The 23,301-nt window shown below is 42.7% G+C and overlaps 9 protein-coding genes across 9 annotated transcripts; 4 read left to right on the top strand and 5 right to left on the bottom strand.

Moving 5' to 3' along the window:
• Nucleotides 1-89: 89 nt before the first annotated feature.
• On the bottom strand, nucleotides 90-1,157 carry BYT42DRAFT_590675 (nucleoside diphosphate kinase). The gene has a single exon (XM_051570504.1). The coding sequence runs from the start codon at nucleotides 1,147-1,149 to the stop codon at nucleotides 583-585; it is 567 nt and encodes a 188-aa protein (XP_051418083.1). The 5' UTR covers nucleotides 1,150-1,157; the 3' UTR covers nucleotides 90-582.
• A 491-nt stretch (nucleotides 1,158-1,648) lies between these two features.
• BYT42DRAFT_506367 (Cullin binding-domain-containing protein) lies at nucleotides 1,649-2,597 on the top strand (the record flags this gene model as incomplete). Its single annotated transcript, XM_051565091.1, has 6 exons — nucleotides 1,649-1,741; nucleotides 1,812-1,857; nucleotides 1,926-1,950; nucleotides 2,222-2,303; nucleotides 2,363-2,486; nucleotides 2,542-2,597. Coding segments are annotated over 6 exons (426 nt in total), but the record flags the coding sequence as incomplete, so codon positions are not given.
• Nucleotides 2,598-2,741: 144 nt separating this feature from the next.
• On the bottom strand, nucleotides 2,742-5,296 carry BYT42DRAFT_506335 (glycogen synthase; the record flags this gene model as incomplete). Its single annotated transcript, XM_051565085.1, has 6 exons — nucleotides 2,742-3,633; nucleotides 3,740-3,926; nucleotides 4,020-4,238; nucleotides 4,308-4,632; nucleotides 4,764-5,149; nucleotides 5,233-5,296. 6 exons carry the CDS (start codon nucleotides 5,294-5,296, stop codon nucleotides 2,742-2,744), a joined length of 2,073 nt encoding a protein of 690 aa, XP_051418081.1.
• Nucleotides 5,297-7,168: 1,872 nt separating this feature from the next.
• Nucleotides 7,169-8,340, top strand: BYT42DRAFT_506349 (uncharacterized protein; the record flags this gene model as incomplete). Its single annotated transcript, XM_051565087.1, has 8 exons — nucleotides 7,169-7,247; nucleotides 7,527-7,615; nucleotides 7,644-7,716; nucleotides 7,778-7,806; nucleotides 7,863-7,937; nucleotides 7,997-8,067; nucleotides 8,121-8,163; nucleotides 8,221-8,340. Coding segments are annotated over 8 exons (579 nt in total), but the record flags the coding sequence as incomplete, so codon positions are not given.
• A 1,046-nt stretch (nucleotides 8,341-9,386) lies between these two features.
• BYT42DRAFT_590659 (uncharacterized protein) lies at nucleotides 9,387-10,654 on the bottom strand. Its single transcript, XM_051570503.1, has 2 exons — nucleotides 10,433-10,654; nucleotides 9,387-10,374 (listed from the first exon to the last, which is right to left on the bottom strand). Exons 1-2 carry the CDS (start codon nucleotides 10,460-10,462, stop codon nucleotides 9,604-9,606), a joined length of 801 nt encoding a protein of 266 aa, XP_051418079.1. The 5' UTR covers nucleotides 10,463-10,654; the 3' UTR covers nucleotides 9,387-9,603.
• A 2,061-nt stretch (nucleotides 10,655-12,715) lies between these two features.
• Nucleotides 12,716-15,278, top strand: BYT42DRAFT_212629 (uncharacterized protein). Its single transcript, XM_051562561.1, has 11 exons — nucleotides 12,716-12,744; nucleotides 12,842-12,965; nucleotides 13,041-13,490; nucleotides 13,564-13,677; nucleotides 13,731-13,955; nucleotides 14,014-14,104; nucleotides 14,173-14,477; nucleotides 14,542-14,604; nucleotides 14,664-14,772; nucleotides 14,831-15,175; nucleotides 15,238-15,278. The coding sequence occupies exons 2-10, from the start codon at nucleotides 12,927-12,929 to the stop codon at nucleotides 15,121-15,123; spliced, it is 1,689 nt and encodes a 562-aa protein (XP_051418078.1). The 5' UTR covers nucleotides 12,716-12,744; nucleotides 12,842-12,926; the 3' UTR covers nucleotides 15,124-15,175; nucleotides 15,238-15,278.
• An 864-nt stretch (nucleotides 15,279-16,142) lies between these two features.
• BYT42DRAFT_618962 (Thiolase, N-terminal domain-containing protein) lies at nucleotides 16,143-18,058 on the top strand (the record flags this gene model as incomplete). The annotated part of the gene is made up of 12 exons (XM_051572345.1): nucleotides 16,143-16,178; nucleotides 16,235-16,276; nucleotides 16,341-16,458; nucleotides 16,515-16,610; nucleotides 16,677-16,821; nucleotides 16,896-16,988; nucleotides 17,047-17,077; nucleotides 17,110-17,211; nucleotides 17,273-17,525; nucleotides 17,583-17,737; nucleotides 17,803-17,870; nucleotides 17,938-18,058. The coding sequence occupies 12 exons, from the start codon at nucleotides 16,143-16,145 to the stop codon at nucleotides 18,056-18,058; spliced, it is 1,260 nt and encodes a 419-aa protein (XP_051418077.1).
• A 128-nt stretch (nucleotides 18,059-18,186) lies between these two features.
• On the bottom strand, nucleotides 18,187-18,989 carry BYT42DRAFT_506373 (uncharacterized protein; the record flags this gene model as incomplete). Its single annotated transcript, XM_051565093.1, has 2 exons — nucleotides 18,187-18,339; nucleotides 18,408-18,989. Coding segments are annotated over 2 exons (735 nt in total), but the record flags the coding sequence as incomplete, so codon positions are not given.
• Nucleotides 18,990-19,482: 493 nt separating this feature from the next.
• BYT42DRAFT_506332 (uncharacterized protein) lies at nucleotides 19,483-20,163 on the bottom strand (the record flags this gene model as incomplete). The annotated part of the gene is made up of 2 exons (XM_051565084.1): nucleotides 19,483-19,811; nucleotides 19,866-20,163. 2 exons carry the CDS (start codon nucleotides 20,161-20,163, stop codon nucleotides 19,483-19,485), a joined length of 627 nt encoding a protein of 208 aa, XP_051418075.1.
• Nucleotides 20,164-23,301: the final 3,138 nt, after the last annotated feature.

The raw sequence follows: 23,301 nt of genomic DNA, 5'->3' as shown, positions 1-23,301 counted from the left end.
TTTTTTGACTATAGCCGGTTTTTCAGGCACAAGTAAATTACCATGAAATGGATGTCATGAGACTCACGATGATGTGCCCTTACTGGTTCCCTTTCTATATCGCATGATGTGCATCGCATTAGCATCATTCCATTGTTACTATTTCTTTGCAGACTCAAGACCGATGAACAACTGATTCTGACAATTTATGTGTCATTCTCACTCGCAACCTTGAGCTGATAAAAGTCCGCCAACTTGGAGGCCAAAATCTTTTTTATACTTTTGCTCATTTTCCATTATCCAGCGCGCCAAGGATGTCAAAATGTGCAATAAACTGCATTTAAACTGATGCACAGAAAATGGTAGGTGACAATTTACTATACTAACCGAGTGGGGACGGGAAATTATAAATACCTGTCACGAGACTATCCTTTACGTATGGCAGCACAATGACGGTGCTCAACATCCATATGATGTACCTGGCTACACTTTTGCAAAACACAATTAGAGCTTGCAGCCTTTGTTGTGACCTTAATTTGAATTCCTTCACTAGGTCACGCAATAATGATGAAAGGACCACAAGTAAAACCTATTTTTTCGGTTTTATTCATTTGGCCAGAAGATCTTCTTTTCATCTTGGAGTGCTTGAAGGGAATCGCTAGCATGCACTGCATTTTCTTGGATATCTGTACCAATTTTGGCTCGAATGGAGTAGGGGGCTGAGCGACGTGCTTCTTGTGCATCTGTCGGACCAATAAGCTGTCTCAACTTTCGGATACCGTTTACGCGCTCCAGTAAAAGGGCTTTGCAGGGACCTCGCGTCAAATAGCGTTGTAAGGCTGGATAATAATCGCGTTGACGTTTGTCGCTATACCACCAATCCACGTCATCAGGAGTCAGTTGCTTGGAACGCTCGTCAACAATGCGAAACCGCCAATCAGACAACAAGCTTTTGATCAGTTGTTCGTGTCGAGTGCCATCTGGCTTCACGATTAGCAAGGTCTGCTCCGTAGGGCACGATAAAAAGGGAAGGGCATGGCAGATTTCCGACTGGAAGGATTCTATGCTTTCAATGCTAGAAAGGACACTAGAAGGTGAATACAGTAGAAAAGCAATAAAGGATGTGACAAAAAAAAATATCAAGGCCGTTCGTTGTTGTGTGGCAGACATGGTTGACAACATCGGTGTTCAGTCCAATCGGACAAAGCAAGAAATATCCAAATGGGGAAAATCGCGTGACCTGCAAGACTGGCTCAGGAAGACAAAAGGCTCCAAGTGAAAGCTTGTGCAAAGTTTTGCATGTCCTTCAAACGACAAGCATCGCCGTCGCAGTTTGATATCCTTACCGTTGACAGTTTTACTATGGGTGCAAAGCATAGTACACCGCAACAGTATCAGCAAACTCACATAAAGACAAAGCGAAAACGTTCCAGTACTCAAACTTCCTATACCACAAATGCGCAATCTAACGCAACACGAATACCACCATCAACGTCTTCCAATACCCTATTGCAAAGGTAAAGTTGGTCATTGTTCACATTGACAGTGCCTAGTATCTTCTTACCTCATACTATCGAATAGACAAGAGGTATTACGCGCGTTCCTGCCGGACATGGTAGAAACCATGCTAATTTATCAATAGTATGACCCATCTTTATGCGAGCAGTGGTTTCAACGATACTGCGATTCTGACAATCCGAATATTATTGGGCCTGAAGGCAGTCAACAATTCTTCCAAGATCTAGATTTATCAATAGAGAGTGTATGTATTGCGGGATTGCGGTGATATTGTATCCGAGTTATTTTTTTGGAAGACTGATTGCAGCATGTAGGTTATGGTGATCGCTCTTGCTTGGAAAATGAATATGAGCACGATGGGTAAATGCCTAAATGCCGACGCAATGATGCAAACCGCCTTTCATGTTTATTAATAACGTTTTTCGCAGGATACATAACAAAGGATGAATGGATGTCTGGCATGCATGTACTGAGGTAATCACAAAATGTCTTGATCCCCAAGCAGAAATACGTTGATATATAACAATGGTGGATGTTCCAGGACTGATTCCATCGATAAGCTACGCGGGAAAAGATCTGAATTCGAATCTCTTTTCCGCGATCCCAAACAGTTCAAGGATATGTACCGCTTTACATTCGGTTACGCCAAAAATAAGGATCAGAAGTCGATGGATGTCGAGGTGAAGATCATTATAACGCTGAAAATATGCATTGGGCCTAACAGCTTGTATTTTCTCGGAAAAAAGGTAGCTTCTGTATTGTGGACAATGCTGCTTTCGGAACAGTATCCTTTGGTGAACCACTTTGTGAGCTTCCTCCAGGCAAGTCATTTTCTGGTTCCTGACTGTTTCATATTACTAATAAGAGACATCCCCTCATGCAGGAAAAGAAACCTGTACGCGTTATCAATCGCGATCAATGGCTTAATTTTTATGAATTTGTAACTACAGTATCTGACGGCTTACAAGACTATGATGAAACTTCAGCTTGTAAGTATGTGAGCTTCCAGCCGATGCATGATATTAAAACCAAATCCATTATTAGGGCCTGTGTTATTTGATGAATTTGTTGAATGGAAACGTGAAAAACAAAGCTTTTAATTTAGATGGTTCTTTTTTTTTCGCATCTTTCTGGGAAATAACAAACCATACGACAAGCCCCCACCACAAAGCTATACAGAAATCCAGAAGATAGTGAGCGGGAAATAATCACAGTATAAATGAAAGTGGCTAAAATATATGTATCTATTTATGTTCCTTGTTCTCGAGAGTCAACTTGTTCAATGCTTCCAGATCACCCTCACTGAGCAATTCTGCTTCACGTGACTGTGCCTTTTCATCACGGCGAAGAGCAGGGAACGGTTTTCGAGGAATTTGGAATTCTTCTTCCTCCTCATCTTCGTCGAAATAACCGGACACTTCCTGACGGATTCGTGGACTAGCAGGCGCACTCAAAGGCTTCGGAATCTTGGTAAACATTTCGATTTCTTCTTCTTCGTCCGTGAACGAGTCGGGGTAGGCACGTCGAAGAGCCAGTTGACGTGCTTTGATGTATTCCAATCCCATTCGCTTCCAATCCAACAGGTCTGACAGGCGCTCGGTACGATTACGCTGGTTGATACGCTGACGACGTGTTTTTTGACAAAATCTGAACATTTGATCGCATAGCTGTTGCAGAGATTCTTCCACTGATTTCAATCGGCGATCCATGATATAAATACCATAATCTTCGCAGTTCTCAATATTCTCGTCCATGAAACATCCAAAGCCAGATAAATTCGTAGTGATGGATGGGACACCCATAACGGTACATTCGGCAGGGGTATATCCCCAAGGTTCGTAGTACGATGGGAAAACACCCAAGTGGCAACCTCGTACAAACTCCTCGTAGTCCAATCCCAAGAGAGGATTGTTTGCGTTCAAGAATTCAGGATGGAAAATGACTTTGACGCGGTCTTCAGGTCTGTTGAATAATTGCAAGCGACGAAGCTGGTTCAAGACAGGGTCTTTGGCATCGTCCACGACATTGTGTGTGACAATAGGAGGTAATGTGTTACGCTTGAGAGCGAACACACGTCGCTTAAGTAATACCTTATCTTCATCCGACAAGAAATCTTCGGGGTTCAATTCTTCTGCTCTGTTATCATAACGCGGCGAATAAAACAAGGCAAAAAAAGGAAAAGAAAAATTTCGTGAGTCGTCCACAGTTTCAGATTCGACACCGATCTTACGATGATATTTACCTCAAAGCTTTTTCGTAGATGCGTTTGCCAATACGGTCTTGGACATCATTTACAGTTTCGCGCAATTGTTTAGTGACGGCTTGACCCTTGAGTGCTTCCACATTGAAAGAGTGAGTTGCTGCCGGCATAATAATGAAGGCAACGACGGTGGTTTTGGATTTCGCCGCTTTTAGGCGCTCATTGAGACCTAATCGACCAGGGTTGGGAAAAAAAAGGAAAAGCATATGGGTGAGCCTAACACGATTTCACAGTATCGAGATGCAAGCGGTTGAATACTTACGTCCCAAACTTTCGATATACATATCCACACCCTTGTTACGGTATTCATAGCGGCCAGCCGTAAACGTATAAAGAGTATCATCAAGATCGAAATCATAATAGCCATAAAAGTGGCCTCGAACAAAGTCGTTGATCTTTTCTTTGTTCAGAGCATGCAAGTTTTGAAACTCATGCATGGCCGAAAACTTGACCACATTTAGACCGTTGGGTAACACGCCATCTAACCAGATAAGTCCAAGGCTAAGTATTCGCTCATTTATCTAAACTCATGTCACAATGATGCACTCACCTGGTTTACGTTTAAGCAGATGTTCACTTTCAAAGGCAGTAATATGACTGACGGTGGTGAAGACGTCTGCACAATGAGCTGCCCCACGCTCGATACAGTAACGGTGATAAATGCCACGCTTTCCAGCTTCTTGATCGACGTCAAAGTATTGCAGGTTGTTGTAGAAATCCACGGATCCGGCGCACAAGTAACGACCAAGTAAGGTAGCATGAGTGGTGAAAATAGTGGTTACATCAATATGGCGCTTTTTGCAGAGTGGGATGGCCACACCAGCTTGCCATTCATGGAAATGAGCAATGATAGCGGGGTCTGATGAATGATTGTACTACATAGGTGAATCTGCGTTAGTGCCTCGTTCAGCACACAGACACGCTGTACGATCCCGCTTTACTCCGTCCCCAACCCTACTATTTCCTCTCTGCAACGAAAAAAAAAAAAAAAAAAAGCAAACCGTACCTTTGGAGCAAGTGCGCCCAAGAACCATGCCACTAGGTAGCCAAACAGGATAGCATCATTGGTTTCAATATCGTTGGGGGGGCTGGGAATGCCTGCAGTACGCCAAAGATCGCCTTTCCAGTCGTTCATCTTGTCGAGTACGCTGTTAGTGTCGAACAACAGCACGTTGGGAGCTCCTTCGATAAGCCAACGACCAAACAGGTATTTTACACCGTGGCGAGACATTTCATCCAAAACTTCTCGAATTTTGGCATTGGGTGGCTCGAGAGCCTCGACCTCCATGGGAGCTTTAGCGTAGGACAGCGGACCTATCAAGCAGTATCGATCTCCGAATTCGTGCACCGTCACTGGCACCTTGGTTCGGATAACGGTGTAGATGCCTCCCACTGACGGCCAAGGAAGACGTATTAGTAAAAGAGAAAAGATGCCATGACAGTGCCGATCAATATCAAATAATCAAACGCATTACCTTTGTTTGCCACCTCCCAGGCAATTTCAAATAGCATTGGGTTGTAGACGTCGCGTGTTGGCATCTCGAAGCGTTGATAAGAAAGAGCTGACGTGATATTAATTTGAAGAGCAGTTGACGCAAGCTCAAAACGAAAGATAAAGTGGAAAAAGAAGTGGAAGTTTTCAAAATATGAAAAACTTTTGGAGATAAAGCAGAGCTAAGGAAAAAGCAAGGGATTTCTATAACTAGGGTGTCTTTTTTTTTTTTTTAAATCCGATCCCCATGGAAAAAAAAAAAAAAAAAAAAAAGTCATGGCGTGATGATCGGTCGCTTCCTTTTTTTTTCATCCGACAATGGAAAAGACGGTATGCTTGATCAGAGTAAAGCTATCTTCTCTTTCTCGTTCCCATTATTGTTATTATTAGGGTGCTTTATAGTTTGCTCTTTAGGTATAACAGTGATCAATAAAGATAAGAATGAGGATTATCGATGAATGAGATCCTTTTTTTTATGCGAATTCATACCAAATGTGGTAAAACAAGGGAAAAAATATGGGAAAATCTGAAAGCGGTCCATAAAAAGAAAAGCCAAAAAAAGAACCAGAAGATACAAAGGTTGCTGTTCAGTAGCGCAAGAGCCTGCCAACAATATGAAGACCTAAAATGGATGCGATAAACGTTAATGATAGCACTAAAGCGAGCACAGGAGCTTATCATAAGGGAAATCGAGTTTGGCAAAACTGCAACAGTTGCCAAAAGTTTCAAGCAAAAAGAACAATATACAGAAATCATAAACTCACACACAAACCGGGCGAGTCATTTGTATAAAATGCATCATAGCTAAGGCATTTCCTCCCGAAACGCCGCCGCATACTAGCTGTTAGTCACGGACGTACATACGACAAGATATCTTTCGAGATCGTAATGACCTCCATTTTTAAATTTGCTGTTCGCAACCGGCTGTTTCATTTTGGCGTACTGTAGAAAGATCTCCAGCAACTGAAAGGCCAAGTTGTAACTTTAGCTGATGAACCTGAGCTATATTTTCCCCCGATGCCTAAATGTTCTTATGATAATGTGAGACTTGCAGTGTCAGAAATGTGACAAAAGCTAATGAGTTAGAATGAGCTGTGTGCTCGGTCGCCAGAAGTGGCTGACGAAGTGAGGATTTCGGAATTTGAAAGGTCAGTTTTGATAAAAATGAAATCGACACCTTTCTGTGCCTAATGAAGCAAAGCATCATAGTACCGGCAAAGGATACAATCGGGAACGATACAATAACTTCGCTAGCTTGCTAATGGTTTAATTGACAAAATATCAGTTCTTTTGTTAAATTCATTGATAAGAAGCACGGGTAGTTTCCCGAGTGCATCTATCGTTCTTCGTCTTCGATGTTTGTGGAGTTGCATGACGAGAAGACAGCATGAAGACGGAACGAAGAATAGAGGGAAATCGGAGAGTCTGGTGGTGGTATTTCCGAAAATGGAAAGTGCTTGGCGTCCCAACCTCTGGTTTGACTCCCATTGGCGGCGAAATTTATCGAGGGAAGCCCGTCCATCCGAAACGGCAGGTTTGGTTCCTCTTCGCACAAGTAAATCCTCCATGGCCAAAATTGTAGATAGGGCCATTTGGAATGTCGGCCCACTATTCATTATCATTGCGGTGCTGTTAATCGACATGTGTGTGCTGTCGTATTATCTTATTGTATTTCCGTATAGCCACAATTGGGCCGATGCCTCTATATTCGGCAAAGCGCTCAGCTTCGTCACCCTACTTTTCACTCTTTACATGGTCTACTGTATACATTTTCACTATTATATGGCCATCATGACTCATCCCGGGGGCACCCGCGATTTGAAACGAAATACAGCACGAGCATCATCCTCACTTTCGGCAGCAGAGGTAACGATGGTCGCAGTCTCGGCCAAAGGAAATCGTCATATTCACCGATCACACAGGATCAGGAAGGATCTACTCGACAAGTCCTCTTGGAAATGGAAGAAAGCGGCAATTTTTCAGCGACTTGCAAAAAATGTAAGCGACGGAAAGGGCAGCTGTCTTCATATATCGGAATCTAACTAACTGTATGGTATGATAGGCCACTTACCCAAACCTGAACGCACGCATCATTGCAGTGTATGTAACGCATGCGTACTGCGATTTGATCACCATTGTAAGTCGCATAGAGTCTGTGTCAAATAAGAAATTAGCTGTTTATCACGAAGGCGATAGGTCCTTGGATCCATAACTGCGTCGGTCACTTCAACCATCGCTATTTTGTCTTATTCATGACATACATGGTACTTTCTGCAGCTTACTATATTGTGTTTGCTTGGCGACCATTTATTTTATCACTGGATTTTTTAAATACGGAGGTAAGTGGATGTTCGTGTATATCAAAAGTTGTTTCTGTTTGTAACCAGCGTCTAGTGGCCGTACTATTTTCCACGTCCACTGATGGCGTTTTCTCTTATTCTGTCGATTTGTATGGGCATTGCACTTGGTATATTCAGAAAATAACCCCAAAACACGACGAACGACTCATCCCTGTATTCAATTGATAGCTGCGTTGTGTGGATGGCATTACTATCTGGTAAATTCGAGCAACAACGTACACTTTTCTATAGCAGTAACTCATTTTGATTGTAGATTTGCACCGCGCAGACAACAGTCGAATTCTACAACAACTACTACGACAGAAACATTTGTAAATCTCAAGGAGAGGTAAGCAATATAACGTGAGTGGCGAAACAAGCTCCCGCGATTTACTTTGTCTACTCTAGATATTCATCAACATGTATGATTTTGGCGTGAAAGAAAATGTTCGTCGATTTTTCAACATTGGTGAGCAGTAGTAAGTAAAATGATGGAGAAAGGTAACCGGCATGACCCTCATATATGCAATAGCCCCTGGTACACTGTCCTTTTTCCGGTGCCAATCCCACCTCGGGTAATGCTGAACAAAGCCATAAGGAACATCGGCGGTTTGCTAATATTGTGGATTTAGGGTACCGGTCGAGTCTTCGAGAAATGTGAAGCATTTTACTCGTTACCGGCATCAAGGCAGCATGATCAATTGCGCTCTCAGCAAGAGATTCAGGACCTAGAAGATATAAAAGATATCTAACCATACCATTACCGAAAGATGATACAGATCTCTGAACAGTGACTTTGACAGCATAAGCATTTTGACTCTATAACACTCTTTATACTGTCAGTTGATTTATTCATATTTATAAACCTACAAGTTTCTACGTAAGCAATAAAACAAGGACTAGATCCGAACAACCAAGACAACAAAGAAAAGGGGGGAAATTTTGGTCGCATGGGAAGATTCTGCTGCAACAGAAGCAGGAGCAAAGCAAAGAGAAATAATACAAGGGGAAATCCATGCAGCAGTGTGTCTCAAAAATGTTAAGATGGAACTACTTGAAATTTGCAATAAGATATCCCTCACGAGGTCGAAGATCTGAACGACATATGCCGGAATATGTCCCAACGATGTCGATTTTTTGTCACTGTTGGTGTGTCATGCATTTTCAATTGATATGGTTTTGGTCGGCACGTAGTTGTTGGTTGCAGCGTCTGCATAATGCAATTTGGGGAAATCTCACTGCTATCGTCACTGCTGACGGTACTGGTGGTGGAGCTGAAAGGTGGAGTCGGCGGAGATGGAGACAAGCCGCGGTAATTGCGGTAAATCAGGTAACATCGCAATTGTCGAATTTCTTGAATCGGTACATAGCCTTTCTTATAGGCGAGCACAGCTAAGGGAACGTCCTCTTCACATAAGACAGGACATTGTGCCTGACGCAACTTTGGCGTTGGACATTTCCTTAATGAACATGTTCCTATATCCTTATTTCGAGCACTTCGCTCACTGATAGGAGGCAAATGATGAGGTGGCGCTCGCGTGGTAGGGAAATGAGGATTAGACATGGAGAAAAAAAAGGGAACCAAAAAAAACCAGTTTAAGCTTCTTCAAGCTTATTTCAAAAGAAAAAAGATATATAGATGAAATCACAAGGGCCAAGCCAGAAGAGGGCAAAAAAAAGAAGGAAAAAAAGGCACAAATACGGGGAACGGTGCAGGAGCGACGAATTTCAGAGGTTGGTTTTTCTCCACACATAAAACATTAATCAAGGAGACATTGTAAATAAGACGATATGTTATCGTTGGGTTTCAACGATGTAAAATAGATTTGCATATTCAAACAATGACCACAGTAGTCGACAAAGACTCAAAATCGACAGAAAGCTAAAAGCGGATGTTTGTTATTGACGTTTATGCAAATAATGAAAAAGGAATAAGATAAAAGGAAAACTCCAAAGTGAAAGAGTTGAAATATCGGATGATGGAGAAAGAAAAAGAATATAATGAAAATGAATGATTAAGATGCGGTAAAGTTATCCATCCAGCGCAATACACGTAGAAGCTCGGCTTCTTCAATGACAGGTCCTGTTCCCGAACATTTGGCTTTACTCTTCAGTTTTTGACATAATTCGCTCATGTCAAATTCTTCGATTCTTGGGTGCTCGGAAATTCGTTCCCAGACCTGAGGGTAAGGGATTAATTTCGCATCGGTGAAGACGATTGGATCTGGCGTATGGGCAAATTGTTTTTTGGTGCTCGCAGCAAAGTCATCATTGTAATCCATCTCTTGATCTTCGTTCGTAGACGATATAGTGTCCGACATTGCATAATTCGTCCCCGAGCCTGATGACATATGATCGAACAATTGTTGTTGAGGACTTAATCCTCGCTCCTTTGTTCGTTCTTCCAAAACTGAAGAAGGCAATTGGACCGGCGAGATCTTATTGTCCAGCCACGTAGGAGATTGCTGTGACGATGATGGAGGTGACAATTCTCGTGTAACAGAGTTGGGGACTTCGACACCTGCTTCCCGCAATTTGTTGATGGATAGTTGAAAAGCTAATGCGGCCCCTTTCAAAGTGTAAATTTCGGACTCCATGCGTCGAGTAAGGTCTTTCAGATCTTCATTCTCCTTTTGCAGAGCACCAATATCAGTAGAATATTTTTCCTCCAGTTCTCGAATTCGGTTTTCAAGTTCCTTCACATAGCGTTCTTTCCTTTCACGAAACGCACGTTGTGCAGTACGATTTTGTTCTTTACGACGTTGTCGTTGCTCCTGAATTGATTCCTACAAAGACTTGTAAGTACAAGTTGAATCACGAGCGTTTCTAAGATTCAAGTATTACATTACTCGAGTCGTGCTTAGAATAGGGCATCTCGTCTAACCATCAAGATTAGCCTAATTTAACAACAAAGTCGATTATGCATAGTATACCACTGTGATTATTTTCAGCATTCATGGCGGAATCGATATGTGCATAAGGTACTACAAGAAGCCAACGGTTAAACACGATCCGCCGGTTAAATACTTGGTAGAGACATTACTCGAAGTGTCGCTATTATGCATAGTCATGTCTTCCATGGTATTCCAGCTATCATTGGGGCTACTGTTATCTCTCCAAGCCGGTTGCGGAAGAGTAATTGGCGTAAAGGACGACGACCACTCTTGCTCTGATCCCGACATTAGGGACTGTGAAGATAAGAAAAGAAAGTTGAGGGTCAAATCCGGGTGCTCAAAACGGGATTTTCTATGTGTTCGGGGTTTCAAAGACTGCAGGCTGGATTCAGACGAAACCCCTCGTGCTGTTTGCTAACATGAATCCGTTCATATTCAGGAAACTGGTTGATCTTGCTGTTTAACCACTCGAATGACCCCACATTATCATCGAAGGTCTCCGAAAACTATCTTGACACTTAGAGGTTATGCTAATGGCAACCTTCACATCGCTTTGTTTGAATGGATAGGACGACCAAAGCCCTAATGAACATTACCCCTGACTCTACGAGCAATGGAAAATTTTCATGGAAAAGTTTCAGAATTGTTGCATACCTCTTTTACAGAATTCACAAATCACAGGGCTATGCTCCACTTTCCTCACCATTTTTGCAGTTTGTGTGTATTTTTTTTATTTCACATACCGATAGCATCTGAAAACATAAAACAGATTATCTATGCTTATATAATCATGCCAGCAGCTTTACTCTCTGCCACCGGCTTAATTCTCAGAGCTTACGTAAAATTCAACCATTGCCGAAATTAACCATACAATTACCGCAACAATTGCGATCGCAATGTCTTGAACACGGAAGAAAACTTGCAATAAATTATTGGTTTCTATGGTACATTGTTTTTTAAGTTGTTCTGGTTAGTCAAACGGCGTATTTGTTACAGTAGAGCCTTTCTTCAGTTAACCGAGGCCAATCAATTGTGAGGCGATGCGTGATATATCATACGTGCAAGCTATTTTATGAAAAGCCTTTTCTATTGCTGACAGCAGTAAAGATTATTGTTGTATTTTAATGGCCTTCCGCTTGAGACCTAATATTTTCCTTCAAGCTGATGTTGGATCTTTTTATTATTATTATTATTTTGCCGAATATTCGGATCCGGATTTAACAAGTTTCATGCAGTAAATGAAGATCAGCAAATATGAGTTAGATGGGTGATCGTCAAACTTGAGACACAACCAAGCGTGTGGTAAGAAACCGAAAAACGGAGCGGTTGGCCTTGTTTCACCCCCGGGGGCTTGTTTGGTGCGCGTTAAGCTGTACTTCCTGAAGTAAAGCGGAAGTGAGAACAGTCATCCGCCCTTCCAATCGATAAAGGTGCATTGACTTTGGATGTAATAGATCTATTGTATCTGATAAAATAGGGCATCCAGAAGCAGATTTTGATAGGCTGCCTGAAGAAAGACGAGCAGTTCCTCGATCTCATACTATTGCTATACGCCCTAAAACTTGGTTTTGGATGGGTTCTTTCGTAAGACACAATAAGAGTTCTCCGTTGGTGATGATGTAAGAATAGCTAGGTATGATGTTTTCTATGATGAATCTGCAAAAGCGTAGAGTTGTCAGTGTGGGAAAATCTTCCAGGTAGAGGACCAGTTCTCAGAGAATTTTTTGGAGCGGAGTTCGCCAAAGGCATGAAAGGGGACCATCGAAACGCACTGCATGAATAAAAGCCTTCCACAATAGAATAGAATAGCAACCTATTTACTCGGATAGTACAGCAGGTTGATGGGCTACGGTATCCGCGTGGCATCCAACCCGAAGGCTTTTCAATAAAATGTAAATCGAGCGGCAATTGAAATGATCCCACGACACATGCCAGATGAAGCCAGGTTTTTTTGTTTTGCAGCGTGACAATCAATAGAGCTGTGAGGGATGAACATTTGGATCCAATATAAGAAAGCATTTTGGATATTAATATCTCGGTTAATTTCTGGTTGTTGGACGCATGGAGCTCTTTGGAGGATGGAGATCTCTTTCCAGGACGAGTTCGAATCAGAGGACCTCGTACATATGAGTTGGATGACGTTGTTTAATGACCGAAGTATTAAGTGGGGAGGTTCAAAAAATTGAACAGCTCATAGGAGTTAATGCGAGAAGCCATGTTGCGCTATTTATTACACGAACTTCAGCGTTTGATATGTTCTAGGTTTGTGAGCTGGACTAATGAAAAAAAAAAAGCATATCATAGAACCAGACAAATAAAGTAACTGACAAGGAGAACTTCGCCATGTTTATTAAACCAGTCACGATTACTTGAAATCGCTGGTCTTCTTTCGAGCAGTGAGCAGAGCCGAATTTTTACTCCGCTAGATAAACCTAGTTCTCAAGATGGAGAGGTTCGAATGTGACTCGGTCACTGTGGGAGAGGTAAGCTTTCAAGCGAGCCACTACCGCTGCCAGCAGAATCATTAAACAAGAACTAATTGTTGTTTCTGCCTGAAGCCTCGTCGACCTATACCATATGCAGTTCTCAAACTGCAATTTCAACGTCTCGTGGCGCAATATGATGTTGAAGATAAGGGTGTAATATTCACCAAAGATCTACTCACGCTTATCGATCAGTATGAGAATGAACATGACGTGGTCTTATTGACGGATGAACAAAAGAAGGCGATACAACCTTACTGCCACAGCAATCCAGATTTGGAGATGACCGCCGACGATATCCTAAACCTCTTTCGACTGGTGTTCCAGCCTTCCCCTATCGCATCTATATCCGCTCCTACATCCTATCAACCTATGACGACCTCTGAAAATCACTTACCGATTATATCGGAAACCGTTTCGGTTCCACGCAAATCCACTTCGACGTCCCGTCACCGATCAACGCCTTGGAAACGGCGCCCGTCCGCTGTCGCTGCCGCTATTCAGGCACGTGATGATCGATTTCAGGTAACAGCCGGAATGGGCCAAATGCAATTACGGAAATTGAAATATTCGTATTGCCACTTTTTTGTCCTGCTAGGTTTTTCGGTCAAAGAACTGTTTTGCACCGTTTGCTTGTAGTGCCGATACCCAGATATCACCGTCGCATGATATTCCAAAACCGGCATCCGTCGAAGCAGGGGAAGAAGAAGAGGTATACATTATAACACTATCGTAAAATATCTGCATACTTATAGGCCGCATTAGGACTCAAATCAAGAATTTGCGCAATATTATCGACGATCTATTGAGCTGACAAAGCGCCTCAAATTATCAGAACGCAGTCTTGCGTCCATGACTCGTGATAATGAGGATCGGATTTTGATGCTACAAAATCGAGTCGATGATATGAATCAGGAAGTTATCAGACAAAAGAAAGAGATTCTGGAATACAAGAACAAGGAGAAAAATAGTCTCGATCAGATCAGCGCAGTAAGCAGTAAATAATGATTTAAATCAAAGACAATACTCATTATTTTATCTTCCGTAGTTGGAATCTCATATTTCTCACATTCAGCGCTCAGAAACCGATCAGAAGCAAGTCTACATTTCAATCAGAACACTGTTCGACGAGAAGTGCAGTATGTATAGCCAAACCAATTAGCTCACCGAAAACACATGAATTGACGGATTTGACGGTTCGTCACAGAGGAGACACAGGAACTGCAAGACATGCTACGGGAAAAAGAACTTCATTTGGAAAAAACGGAAGATTTCCTAAGAAACTATCATCGGGAAGTGGCCCAATTGACAGAAGAACGCAACCGCTTGATGGGTATGCAGAAAGATTTGGAAAGAGAGCTGGAATCGTCGCACCATACGCATATGCAGCTGGCGGAGCAACGATCGGAGAACGAACGTTTGAAAGAAATTATCGATAATCTCAAGTATGATCTGGACGAAGCACGAAATGAGCAATCTACGTTACCAAGCGAGGCAGCGTCACTGATCAAAGTAAGCTGTCGATCCTTTCGGTTATAAACGGGTATATGGATGTTGTATGGTAACATTATAGTAGACGCTGGAAGCAGAATTAGAAGGACAGATCCAGCGATTTTATACCGAGGAGGATGAATCCAAGGTGAGTTTTCTTAGGAACCGCATAACTGCTTGACTCTGCTTTTAACCGAATCACGAAAGATCTCGGAGGAAGAAATGCATAAGACGGAAGAAAAGCTGAAAACTGTGGAAACAGAAAAGGATTATTACAAGCATCAAGCTCATGAAGCGCTCGAAGATCTTGATAAAGGTACCTTGTATCAACATGAAATGCAGTGCATGCCAATGTCTAACCTGTATACAAATAGCGAGATCGGAACTGAATCACTTGAAACAAGCCCTTGATTCGGAGAATCAGCTGCTGGTGAATGAATTGGCCGAATTGAGATTGAGAAAAGAGATCACATTACGGGATATTGACCCGCTGAACGCCGAGAATTCCTCCTTAGTATTGGATACAGACCTGGAGTCATGTCTATTTGATCGCCCTTCAGATGATATCTGGGCACAGTCAAGAATTCGGCAGCGAAAATTTGATAAGAATAGGAAGGCACGAGGTATGTATCCAGGTAAACATATTCAAGCTTTTAACCATGCCTGACGAGTCTCCCTTTTTTTAATTGCATTATACAGCTATTCAAGATCTAAACGAGGTAAAAATTTTCATTGTCTCTGCTATCAATTTCTATCATCTCATCCGTTGAGTGGCTTGTAGTCTACTGTTACTGCTGCTGGCACGTCTGCTGCACCATGTGATACGCGAACAATGGCTCGACCAAACGACAAAATAGTCACCAACACTGCTACGTTTGCGCTATATACTCTCCTTGTATATATCTTTGGCATTGTCACTTCGACGTTCTTACTCGAGAACGGTCAAGCTGGAAGTTGGGAGCAGGCACTGGTTGCTGCTGCAACTCAACAGGGCGGTCCAAAGAACAAATTACTTGAAATTCTTCTTTATTGGATTGAAAAAATCCTCTTTGAAGGAGAAGGTTTACCCATATCATAAATTCCCCTCTCTCAATTTCTTTATTCCCACATCCAATGTTCGTTACCTCATTCTATTTAATGTTACTTCTTATTTGTCACTCTCCTCCTTTCGTCGCTGCTGATTCTTTTTTTTTATTTTTCGTTTTGTCCGATATGTATCATATTCAGAAATACACAGTGATACATATCCATGACTTAAGGCGACCACTATTTAGAAGCAACCCATGTCATTTTTAAACTACTGCCAATGGTGTCTTGATCCAATCAATTCCTCTGATCTTTTCCTGTGCTTCTTCATTGAGTCCAGTATCCGCCCCCAAAATAACGAGTGACATTGTATCCAGAGGTCAACGATTCCTTGATATCAAATTTCGCTCGAATTCTGAAATTCGTCGCATAAAGTGGGCTAGAAGAAAGAAGATCGCTTTAAGTAATAGCGTTTTTTATCACAACCAAGTAACACGCGGTGAACTCGTTTAACTGTGGCACCCGAGGGATCTTGGAAAACTCATAATTTCAAATCCCGACGGTCACGGGAAGGTGGGAATTGTTGCAAGATCAAGGTCGAAACGGCAATCGGCACTTCATTTTGTTTCTTTCACCTGTTCCCCACTTTTTTTCCATACCATGTTCATTCGTCAAGCTGTTCGACCTACCCGCGTGGTAAAGTTTTCTACTAAAATGGACTATAATATCTATACTTATCATATTTAATTTAGATTTTTACCCGTTCTTTTGCTTCCTCAACCAAGGGACTCAATGTACGGGATTACCTACTTGAACTTCGATTGACCAGTAGCAGCTCATCTTCTTTTTCTGATCTAGGACGTTGTTATTGCTAGTGCTGTCAGAACTCCTGTTGCTTGCTTCAATGGCGGCCTCAAGTCATTGTCGGCAACTCGTTTAGGTGCTATTGCTGCCAAAGCTGCTATTGAAAGAGCTGGTAATTTTTGCTATTCTGGTCTGCGGTTTCAGGCGCTGTAACATGATAATATCTAGGTCTCAAACCTGAGCAGATTGAAGAAGCCTACATTGGTAACGTTATTCAGGCTAATTTGGGACAAGCTCCCGCGCGTCAAGTAATTCTGGAAGCTGGTATGTATTGGATGCTAGCTACAAATGTGTGTCGCATATCATATTGATCCATACCAATGTCAATAGGCTGTCCTGAATCCACCGAGGCGACGACCATTAATAAGGTTTGCGCTTCTGGTATGAAGTCAGTCATGCTCGCTGCGCAATCGCTTGCTCTTGGCGATCGCCAGATTATGTTGGCAGGTGGAATGGAGAGCATGTCAAATGCACCGTAAGTGTTATTGGTCATCATCATATGCTTTTTTTCCACGGTATTTAATTTTCTATCCCCGTCACTGCGACTAGATTCTATGCGCAACGTAACATCGTTTATGGTCATCAACAGATGCTAGATGCCATTATCAAGGACGGTCTCTGGGATGTTTATAACCAGATCCAGTAAGTTCGAAAATACATGTTTGATTGCCTGTTTCTTTTTCTGACATATGCTTTTTAGTATGGTACGAAAAATACGCTTGCTTTACCTTGTGACTGCATCTGATTTTTCGCTTAAAATTAGGGTTCGTGTGCCGAGAACACCGCCGCCAAGTACAAGATTTCTCGACAAGATCAAGATGAACATGCTATCGAGTCGTACAAGCGCGCAGCTAAAGCTTGGGAGGTAATGTATTCAAGACCTGTAAGAATATAGACGGATGTTTCTAATTGAAATGTGTCTACAGAATGGTGTCTTTGATGCCGAAATTGTGCCTGTCACTATCAAAGGCAAGAAGGGCGATACCGTTGTGAAAGTGGATGAAGAATTTACCAATGTCAAGTACGAGAAGATTCCGTCTTTGCGTCCAGTCTTCAAAAAGGATGGCACTGTTACTGCCGCCAATGCCAGTACTTTGAACGACGGTGCTTCTGCTCTTGTCCTCATGACCAGACAGAAAGCTGAAGAGCTTGGTGTGAAACCTTTGGCTCGCGTGGTTTGTAAGTTATGCTGTGGTGATGTTTTGCAGTGACATGGATACTGAAGCTTTGGCCTAGCGTATGCCGATGCTGCTTGTGCGCCTATTGATTTCACCATCGCACCTAGCAAGGCTTTGCCGATTGCACTGGAAAAGGCTGGTCTTTCGGTTAACGATATCAGCAAATTTGAATTGAACGAAGCATTCAGTGTTGTTGCCAAAGTGAACGAACAGGTAAATTTACTGCCTTGTCATCAACTATGTAATTGATTTACTGAGACTAATACGTCGGTTATCAGCTTATGGGTCTTGATCCCAGTAAAGTCAATGTGGCCGGTGGTGCGGTCGCTCTTGGTCATCCCATTGGGTAAGTAGTCTTGATAATGCCGCACGCAGCAGATGTAGGGTGTACCCGGTACTGAAAACTATTTTAGCTCCTCTGGCTCCCGTATCATCGTTACTTTGACTCATTTATTGAAATCTGGTGAATTTGGTGCTGCTGCTGTATGCAACGGTGGTGGAGCTGCCAGCTCTATCATTATCCAGAGAGAATAAGAAGCAAATACCGTGTAAATTGCTCACTTTCTAGATTGTACAAAAAACATAGGAACTTTGGAGATTAAACATTTCTGATAGCATGTGATAACCCTCTAGAAGTACTTTTGAAGCGAAGTAACCCATGTCTATTGAATATTACAATGTGGTTCCCGTTTATCATTTGCAAACGCCGTGGTTAATCGCCCTAGAGCAGTCATTCCTCCTCTAGACTTTTTCCCCTGTTCCGCCTTGCAAGAAATCATTCCTATCCTCATATGATGAATAGCGTAGGTTTGCACCTATAATAAGTTTGCGTCAGCCAATTCCGAAAAAGATGAAAAGAAAAGAGTGGGGGAGTGCAATTTACCACGAACCAGGCTTCTTCGACTTCAGGTACATATTCATGCTTCAAGCGTTTCTTCAATGCAATTAAAATGGCTGGTCCGAGAACAGATAATTGATGAGGTTGCACATTGTATTGTAAGTGTCGTTCACCGAGTTCTCGAAATTTGCACTGTATCCACTTCTCATCCGCAGACAACTTTGGAGCGCTTTTCATAGAACTGCTGTTGGCTGTAATGGCTCTCACTATATCGGGTAATGATGATTTATTGATGGCGGGATCTTCACGAGCTCTTCGGTCCGCATTTATATCTTTGATACTTGATACGGGATGATCATGGGTGAGGACATTCAGCTCCTCCGTGGCAATGGCTGGTACACGTGCCATATAAGATATCATTCCAGTCAATGCTCTGGCCTGTTGACAAACGTTGCTGAAAACATACACCAGTTGTGGGTCCAAATCGAACAGAGCGTCATAAAAAGCTACACCAAAAGCATGTGCGGGTGACATTGTAGAGTCATCGCTTGGATGCCGTACCTCGGTAATCCGCTCCCAGGTAAAACGAACAATATCAATATGAGATTGAGTTGGGACGGGAACTGATATTCCACAAAGAGATACTCTTTTGGCTTGCCCGCGTTTCTTTGTCAAGTGAATTTTTCTGGCATCATCGTTCGCTAAATGAGAGGGTCAAAAACTGTTATTTGACTGAAAGAGTAACTGAGCCCGGCACACACCTTCTCCGGATGGCATTTGCAATTCAAGGTACAAATTGCAAAGTATGCGATGAGTCGAGGCACTCTACCGATGAGTGGGAGAAAGAAAACGAGTTCTAGTATTCAATAACTATGCAGGGATATTGGTTCTTTGGTGCTTAACCAGATCGGCAAGGGATAAACGACAACGTTTTCATCCATGCATATGTTGTACAGAGTGCATGCAAATCAGAACGATCTAATATCTAGAGCATTGTAGCGGGTCTTATTTTGGTTTCGAATAATCTGACTTGTCTTAAGAAGAGAGAGAGACATGTATGAGAAATCCTTAAAAACCATACGAGAAAGTATGCATCACATTGACATTTAAGGTAATCCGACTACTCTTGAGGGAAGGGCTTCCGACCCCACGAAATGTGGACGTTGTGGAATGCTTTAGCATGCTCCAGTTCATCCACAGTGGCTCGCCACTTGTCCCTGTACGTTGACCCATCCATATTAAGTAAGCTGGAGAGAAATGGTTTCATCGCCTCAACAACGTTATCCACATTTTGTTGCCATAAGATACCGATGTCCAATCCCCAAGCGCCGAATGGAATGGACACTAGGCGCCCGTCGACCTCTGTCATTCCAGCTTCTTTGAGTAAGGTGTCGAGTTGACGAGCGATGTGTGGCTGGACGTGAAAATGATCCTCGATAGAACGCAACACTATAACTTGTTGGTTATTTTCATACCTTCGAATTACTAATTTATATTGCGTACCTTTTTCAAGCCATACATCTTGCTCGAGTCTGCAATGATGAATATAATAGTCTACTTCCATCAATTGAATATATCCGCCTGGCTTGGTGACGCGAATCAACTCGGCTAACATTCGGCTCCAGTCCGAACGAGTATAGACGATCGCGCTTAGGTTTTGCTGAACGAAATCAAATGTATTATCTTCAAAGGGGAGACCATCGTACGGAATATTGCATACATGAATTTCGAGATTATCCAAATAACGTTTGCCGCGGCTATACTTCGTTGTTCTCTCAGGCCTGCACTGAGGATCCGGCATAAAACTCGGTATAAGAGGCCTTTTGGCGACGCGGTTGGATGGCTCTGCCACCAACGGCGGGCAAGAATGAAACGATTCATATAAAGGCAAACTTGTTATTTGAGGATGACGTGTAGGGATTGTAACATTGTGCGATGTTGACTGGGGAGACTGGGAGTGTTTGCTATTCTGAAAGGACATGGCGATTGGAGTTGCAGACCGTGAAACAGTTTGACGTGCTCCAGTTGAAGTTGAAGACTCGACAGGGAACACATGTTGGCTTTCGTCGTTTTCGATCGCTTCGACCGGCAAAAGATCACAAATATCTACCGCCGTAAAATGTGACTTTCTGTAATCAAGAGCCATATCAATGATCGGGTGTCCTGTCTATTAAAAATTCGATTAGACCGAAACATTCTAACTCAAAGATGGACTCATGTTATATTAACCCATATTCCAGGACCACAGCTGGAATCAATATAAAAGAGAAATTTCTTTAAATAGTCTGTGCAAGTATCAGAAGCAGAGAGACGAAATACCTTAGATTTAGCACTTTGATGCCTTGTTGTAGCTTCTCTTCTATGGTAGGTGTGATAAGAGTACTCCTAACGAAAATGATGGATTTGGCTGAGCAAAAATTTTGCAGACTCGTGTAACGACACTACATGTATTGTACCCATTGAAGGCCCAACGAAAGATATAAAACTGGACCCGAAGTCTATCTAATTCGGTTTTATCATTCGGTAGGAGACAAGCGAGTCCCTAGTAAGGAGGAATGATTGAGACGGATAACAATTAACATACACAGGTTGTGTTTGGAAGATAAACAGCAGTTGCAAGGACATACCTTTTTATTATGAAAACGCCGACCATTGAACCAACGGAATATGCCATCTATTTTTACGTCAGACGCCGGATCCGACATCACGTCGGAATAATGGAATGCGCCATGATGCAAGGTATATTTGGGCTTGTCTTTGTTTATATTGAGCGCCACTTCATTATCGTCCGGTTTAGATGAGTGTTCAACATCGAAACGCTTTTGAAGTTTTCTTGAAACTTTGAGTGGTTTGAGATGTTTAGGAACGTGTCGCCGTGATTTATGTCTAAGGGACAACGAAGAATGCGAGACATCACCCACGATATCGTCCGGCGAGTATCGTTGTGACGAATGCGATATCAGATTTCCCATTGATATGTGTATTACACTTTAGGAACTTGTTGGTTTGTTGTGGAGGAACATGCGCCACTTTTTTGCTGAATTTCGTGCTGGAAAGCAGAGAAAAGAAAGAAGAGAGATGACAAAAACGAAGCAACACAATTGTGTAGCAGGTCTGTGAGCGAGATATAAATTTTTATTGGAACGTTTTGTACCACCTCACTGAAACCCCATCCAAACACCACCGTTACGCCAATGAGGGAACACTATGCAAAGGGATTTCCCAGCTCTTCTTCTCGACCACGTTTTATTTCACCCGCTCAATTTTGTGTAACTTTTCCAATTCCGAGAATTCCTATATTTACAAATTCTTGGAAACGAACCATGCTTTCTCTATGCCGCTTTCTGCAGAAACATCTCTCCCTTTCGGTAGGTTTCGGCGTGCTGCTTTTTTACGCTGAATAATGGAAAACTGGAAGAAAGAAAACCTCTCTCGGATAGCGTATGCCACTTCTCACATTGACAGCAGTCACTTCCTGAGGCAATGTTTAAGAAACGGTAGACCCGGCTCACACGATTCTCTTGCCTTTCAAAGTCGGCATCTTCATAGATTTCACATACAGATTATTGGTGACCAATCTTTCAAAAAGACTCGTCATCGGTTTCATGAAATATATACGGTTTTGTCGCCTTCCCCAAAATTGAGTGAAAAATCTCAACCTTATTAAAATCTTTGAATTTTATTTCGCAGTCACTTTTATTGTCCACTTTGGCGCTGCTGATTGGCTAAAACAAAATAGAACACATGATTTAGGTTTTGTAAAAACCGGCATGAGCGGACCGTGTTATTATATGATTTGGTTAGTTAAACCACGCTGTATTGTTTATTATCTAGGTCCAATTCCTTTCTTTATTCCATTTCCTCAAGCTCAATCGCTTTTTCCCCAATGTCGTCTTCAACCATTTTCTGTGCTTCGTGTGGCCTGCCAGGTCATGCTCGATCAACAAATCGCAGCTGTCCCAACAATACGAGACGTGCTGAGGAAAGCGCTATTGTCTCATCACCCATCTCCTGTGTTTCTTGCGGTCTCCCAGGACACGCTCGATCCACCTCTAGAAACTGTCCCAACAACCCCAGACGCACAGAACAACCCAACGTTGCTACGATCCAAGGATCGGTAGAAGTCCGTTGCTCTTCGTGCCAGCAACTGGGACACCAGCGCAGCAGCCATCTGGCTTGCCCATTGAATCCAGCGAGGCTGGCTATGAGAGAAACAAACGAAAATGACGCTGAAGAACACAGCCGTAGATTACCTGCACCTGTTGGTAAACGCAGAGTCTGATGGATCAGAACTCCCCAGTAGACATACCTTGGGACGTATGAATGTTGTCTGCAATTTCTGCCAGGCACACATGTGGCTCAAAGAGCGCATGTCTGGATCCATCTCGAATCCACAATTCCAGTTCTGCTGTGCCCAAGGTTCCATTGTGCTTCCGCCTTTGGAGCCTACACCAAAAATCGCGCGTCTCCTTCGCAGCAACACTAAAGAAGGAAGAGATTTCCGTGAACACATCCGCGGCTACAACACGAACCTCAGTTTCACTTCTCTAGGTGCTCAAATTGACGAGTCAGAGGCCAACAATCGCAGTGGAGCTTACTGCTATCGCATCCAAGGAGGCATCTATCATCGGATCGGTGGCCTGCTTCCGCCAACGGACAACCATACTCCTGCATTTGCTCAACTGTACATTTACGACTCTGACACCCAGTTGGCAAACCGAAACGATGTGGCGCCCTATTTACAAAATGCAACACTGCTAATTCTCCAAGATCTGCAGATGGAAATTAACCCGTTTGTTCCACTGTTGCTGTCGATGGCCCAAGTTTTACGTGAGTCGGATGGAGCTGTAGACGTGCGATTGCTGATATGCGCGGAAAACACTCCCGATGCCCGCCGATACAACGCACCCACCCCAAGCGAAATTGGAGTAATTTTGGT

This window comes from Radiomyces spectabilis (assembly GCF_025331425.1).
Source record: "Radiomyces spectabilis strain NRRL 2753 chromosome Unknown BYT42scaffold_20, whole genome shotgun sequence".
In the NCBI taxonomy this organism is placed as follows: domain Eukaryota; kingdom Fungi; phylum Mucoromycota; class Mucoromycetes; order Mucorales; family Radiomycetaceae; genus Radiomyces; species Radiomyces spectabilis.
This window is presented reverse-complemented; position numbering and strand designations above follow the sequence as displayed.

What these genes read in the sequence shown, in the direction of transcription:
- BYT42DRAFT_590675 (XM_051570504.1), bottom strand. Translation starts at nt 1,149, where the DNA reads ATGTCTGCCACACAACAACGAACGGCCTTGATATTTTTTTTTGTCACA.
- BYT42DRAFT_590659 (XM_051570503.1), bottom strand. Translation starts at nt 10,462, where the DNA reads ATGCCCTATTCTAAGCACGACTCGAGTAAT. An exon ending in CTAAGCACGACTCGAGTAAT is followed by an intron (nt 10,375 to 10,432) that starts GTAATACTTGAA and finishes AAGTCTTTGTAG; the next exon opens with GAATCAATTCAGGAGCAACG.
- BYT42DRAFT_212629 (XM_051562561.1), top strand. Translation starts at nt 12,927, where the DNA reads ATGGAGAGGTTCGAATGTGACTCGGTCACTGTGGGAGAG. An exon ending in ACTCGGTCACTGTGGGAGAG is followed by an intron (nt 12,966 to 13,040) that starts GTAAGCTTTCAA and finishes TTCTGCCTGAAG; the next exon opens with CCTCGTCGACCTATACCATA. An exon ending in CACGTGATGATCGATTTCAG is followed by an intron (nt 13,491 to 13,563) that starts GTAACAGCCGGA and finishes TTGTCCTGCTAG; the next exon opens with GTTTTTCGGTCAAAGAACTG.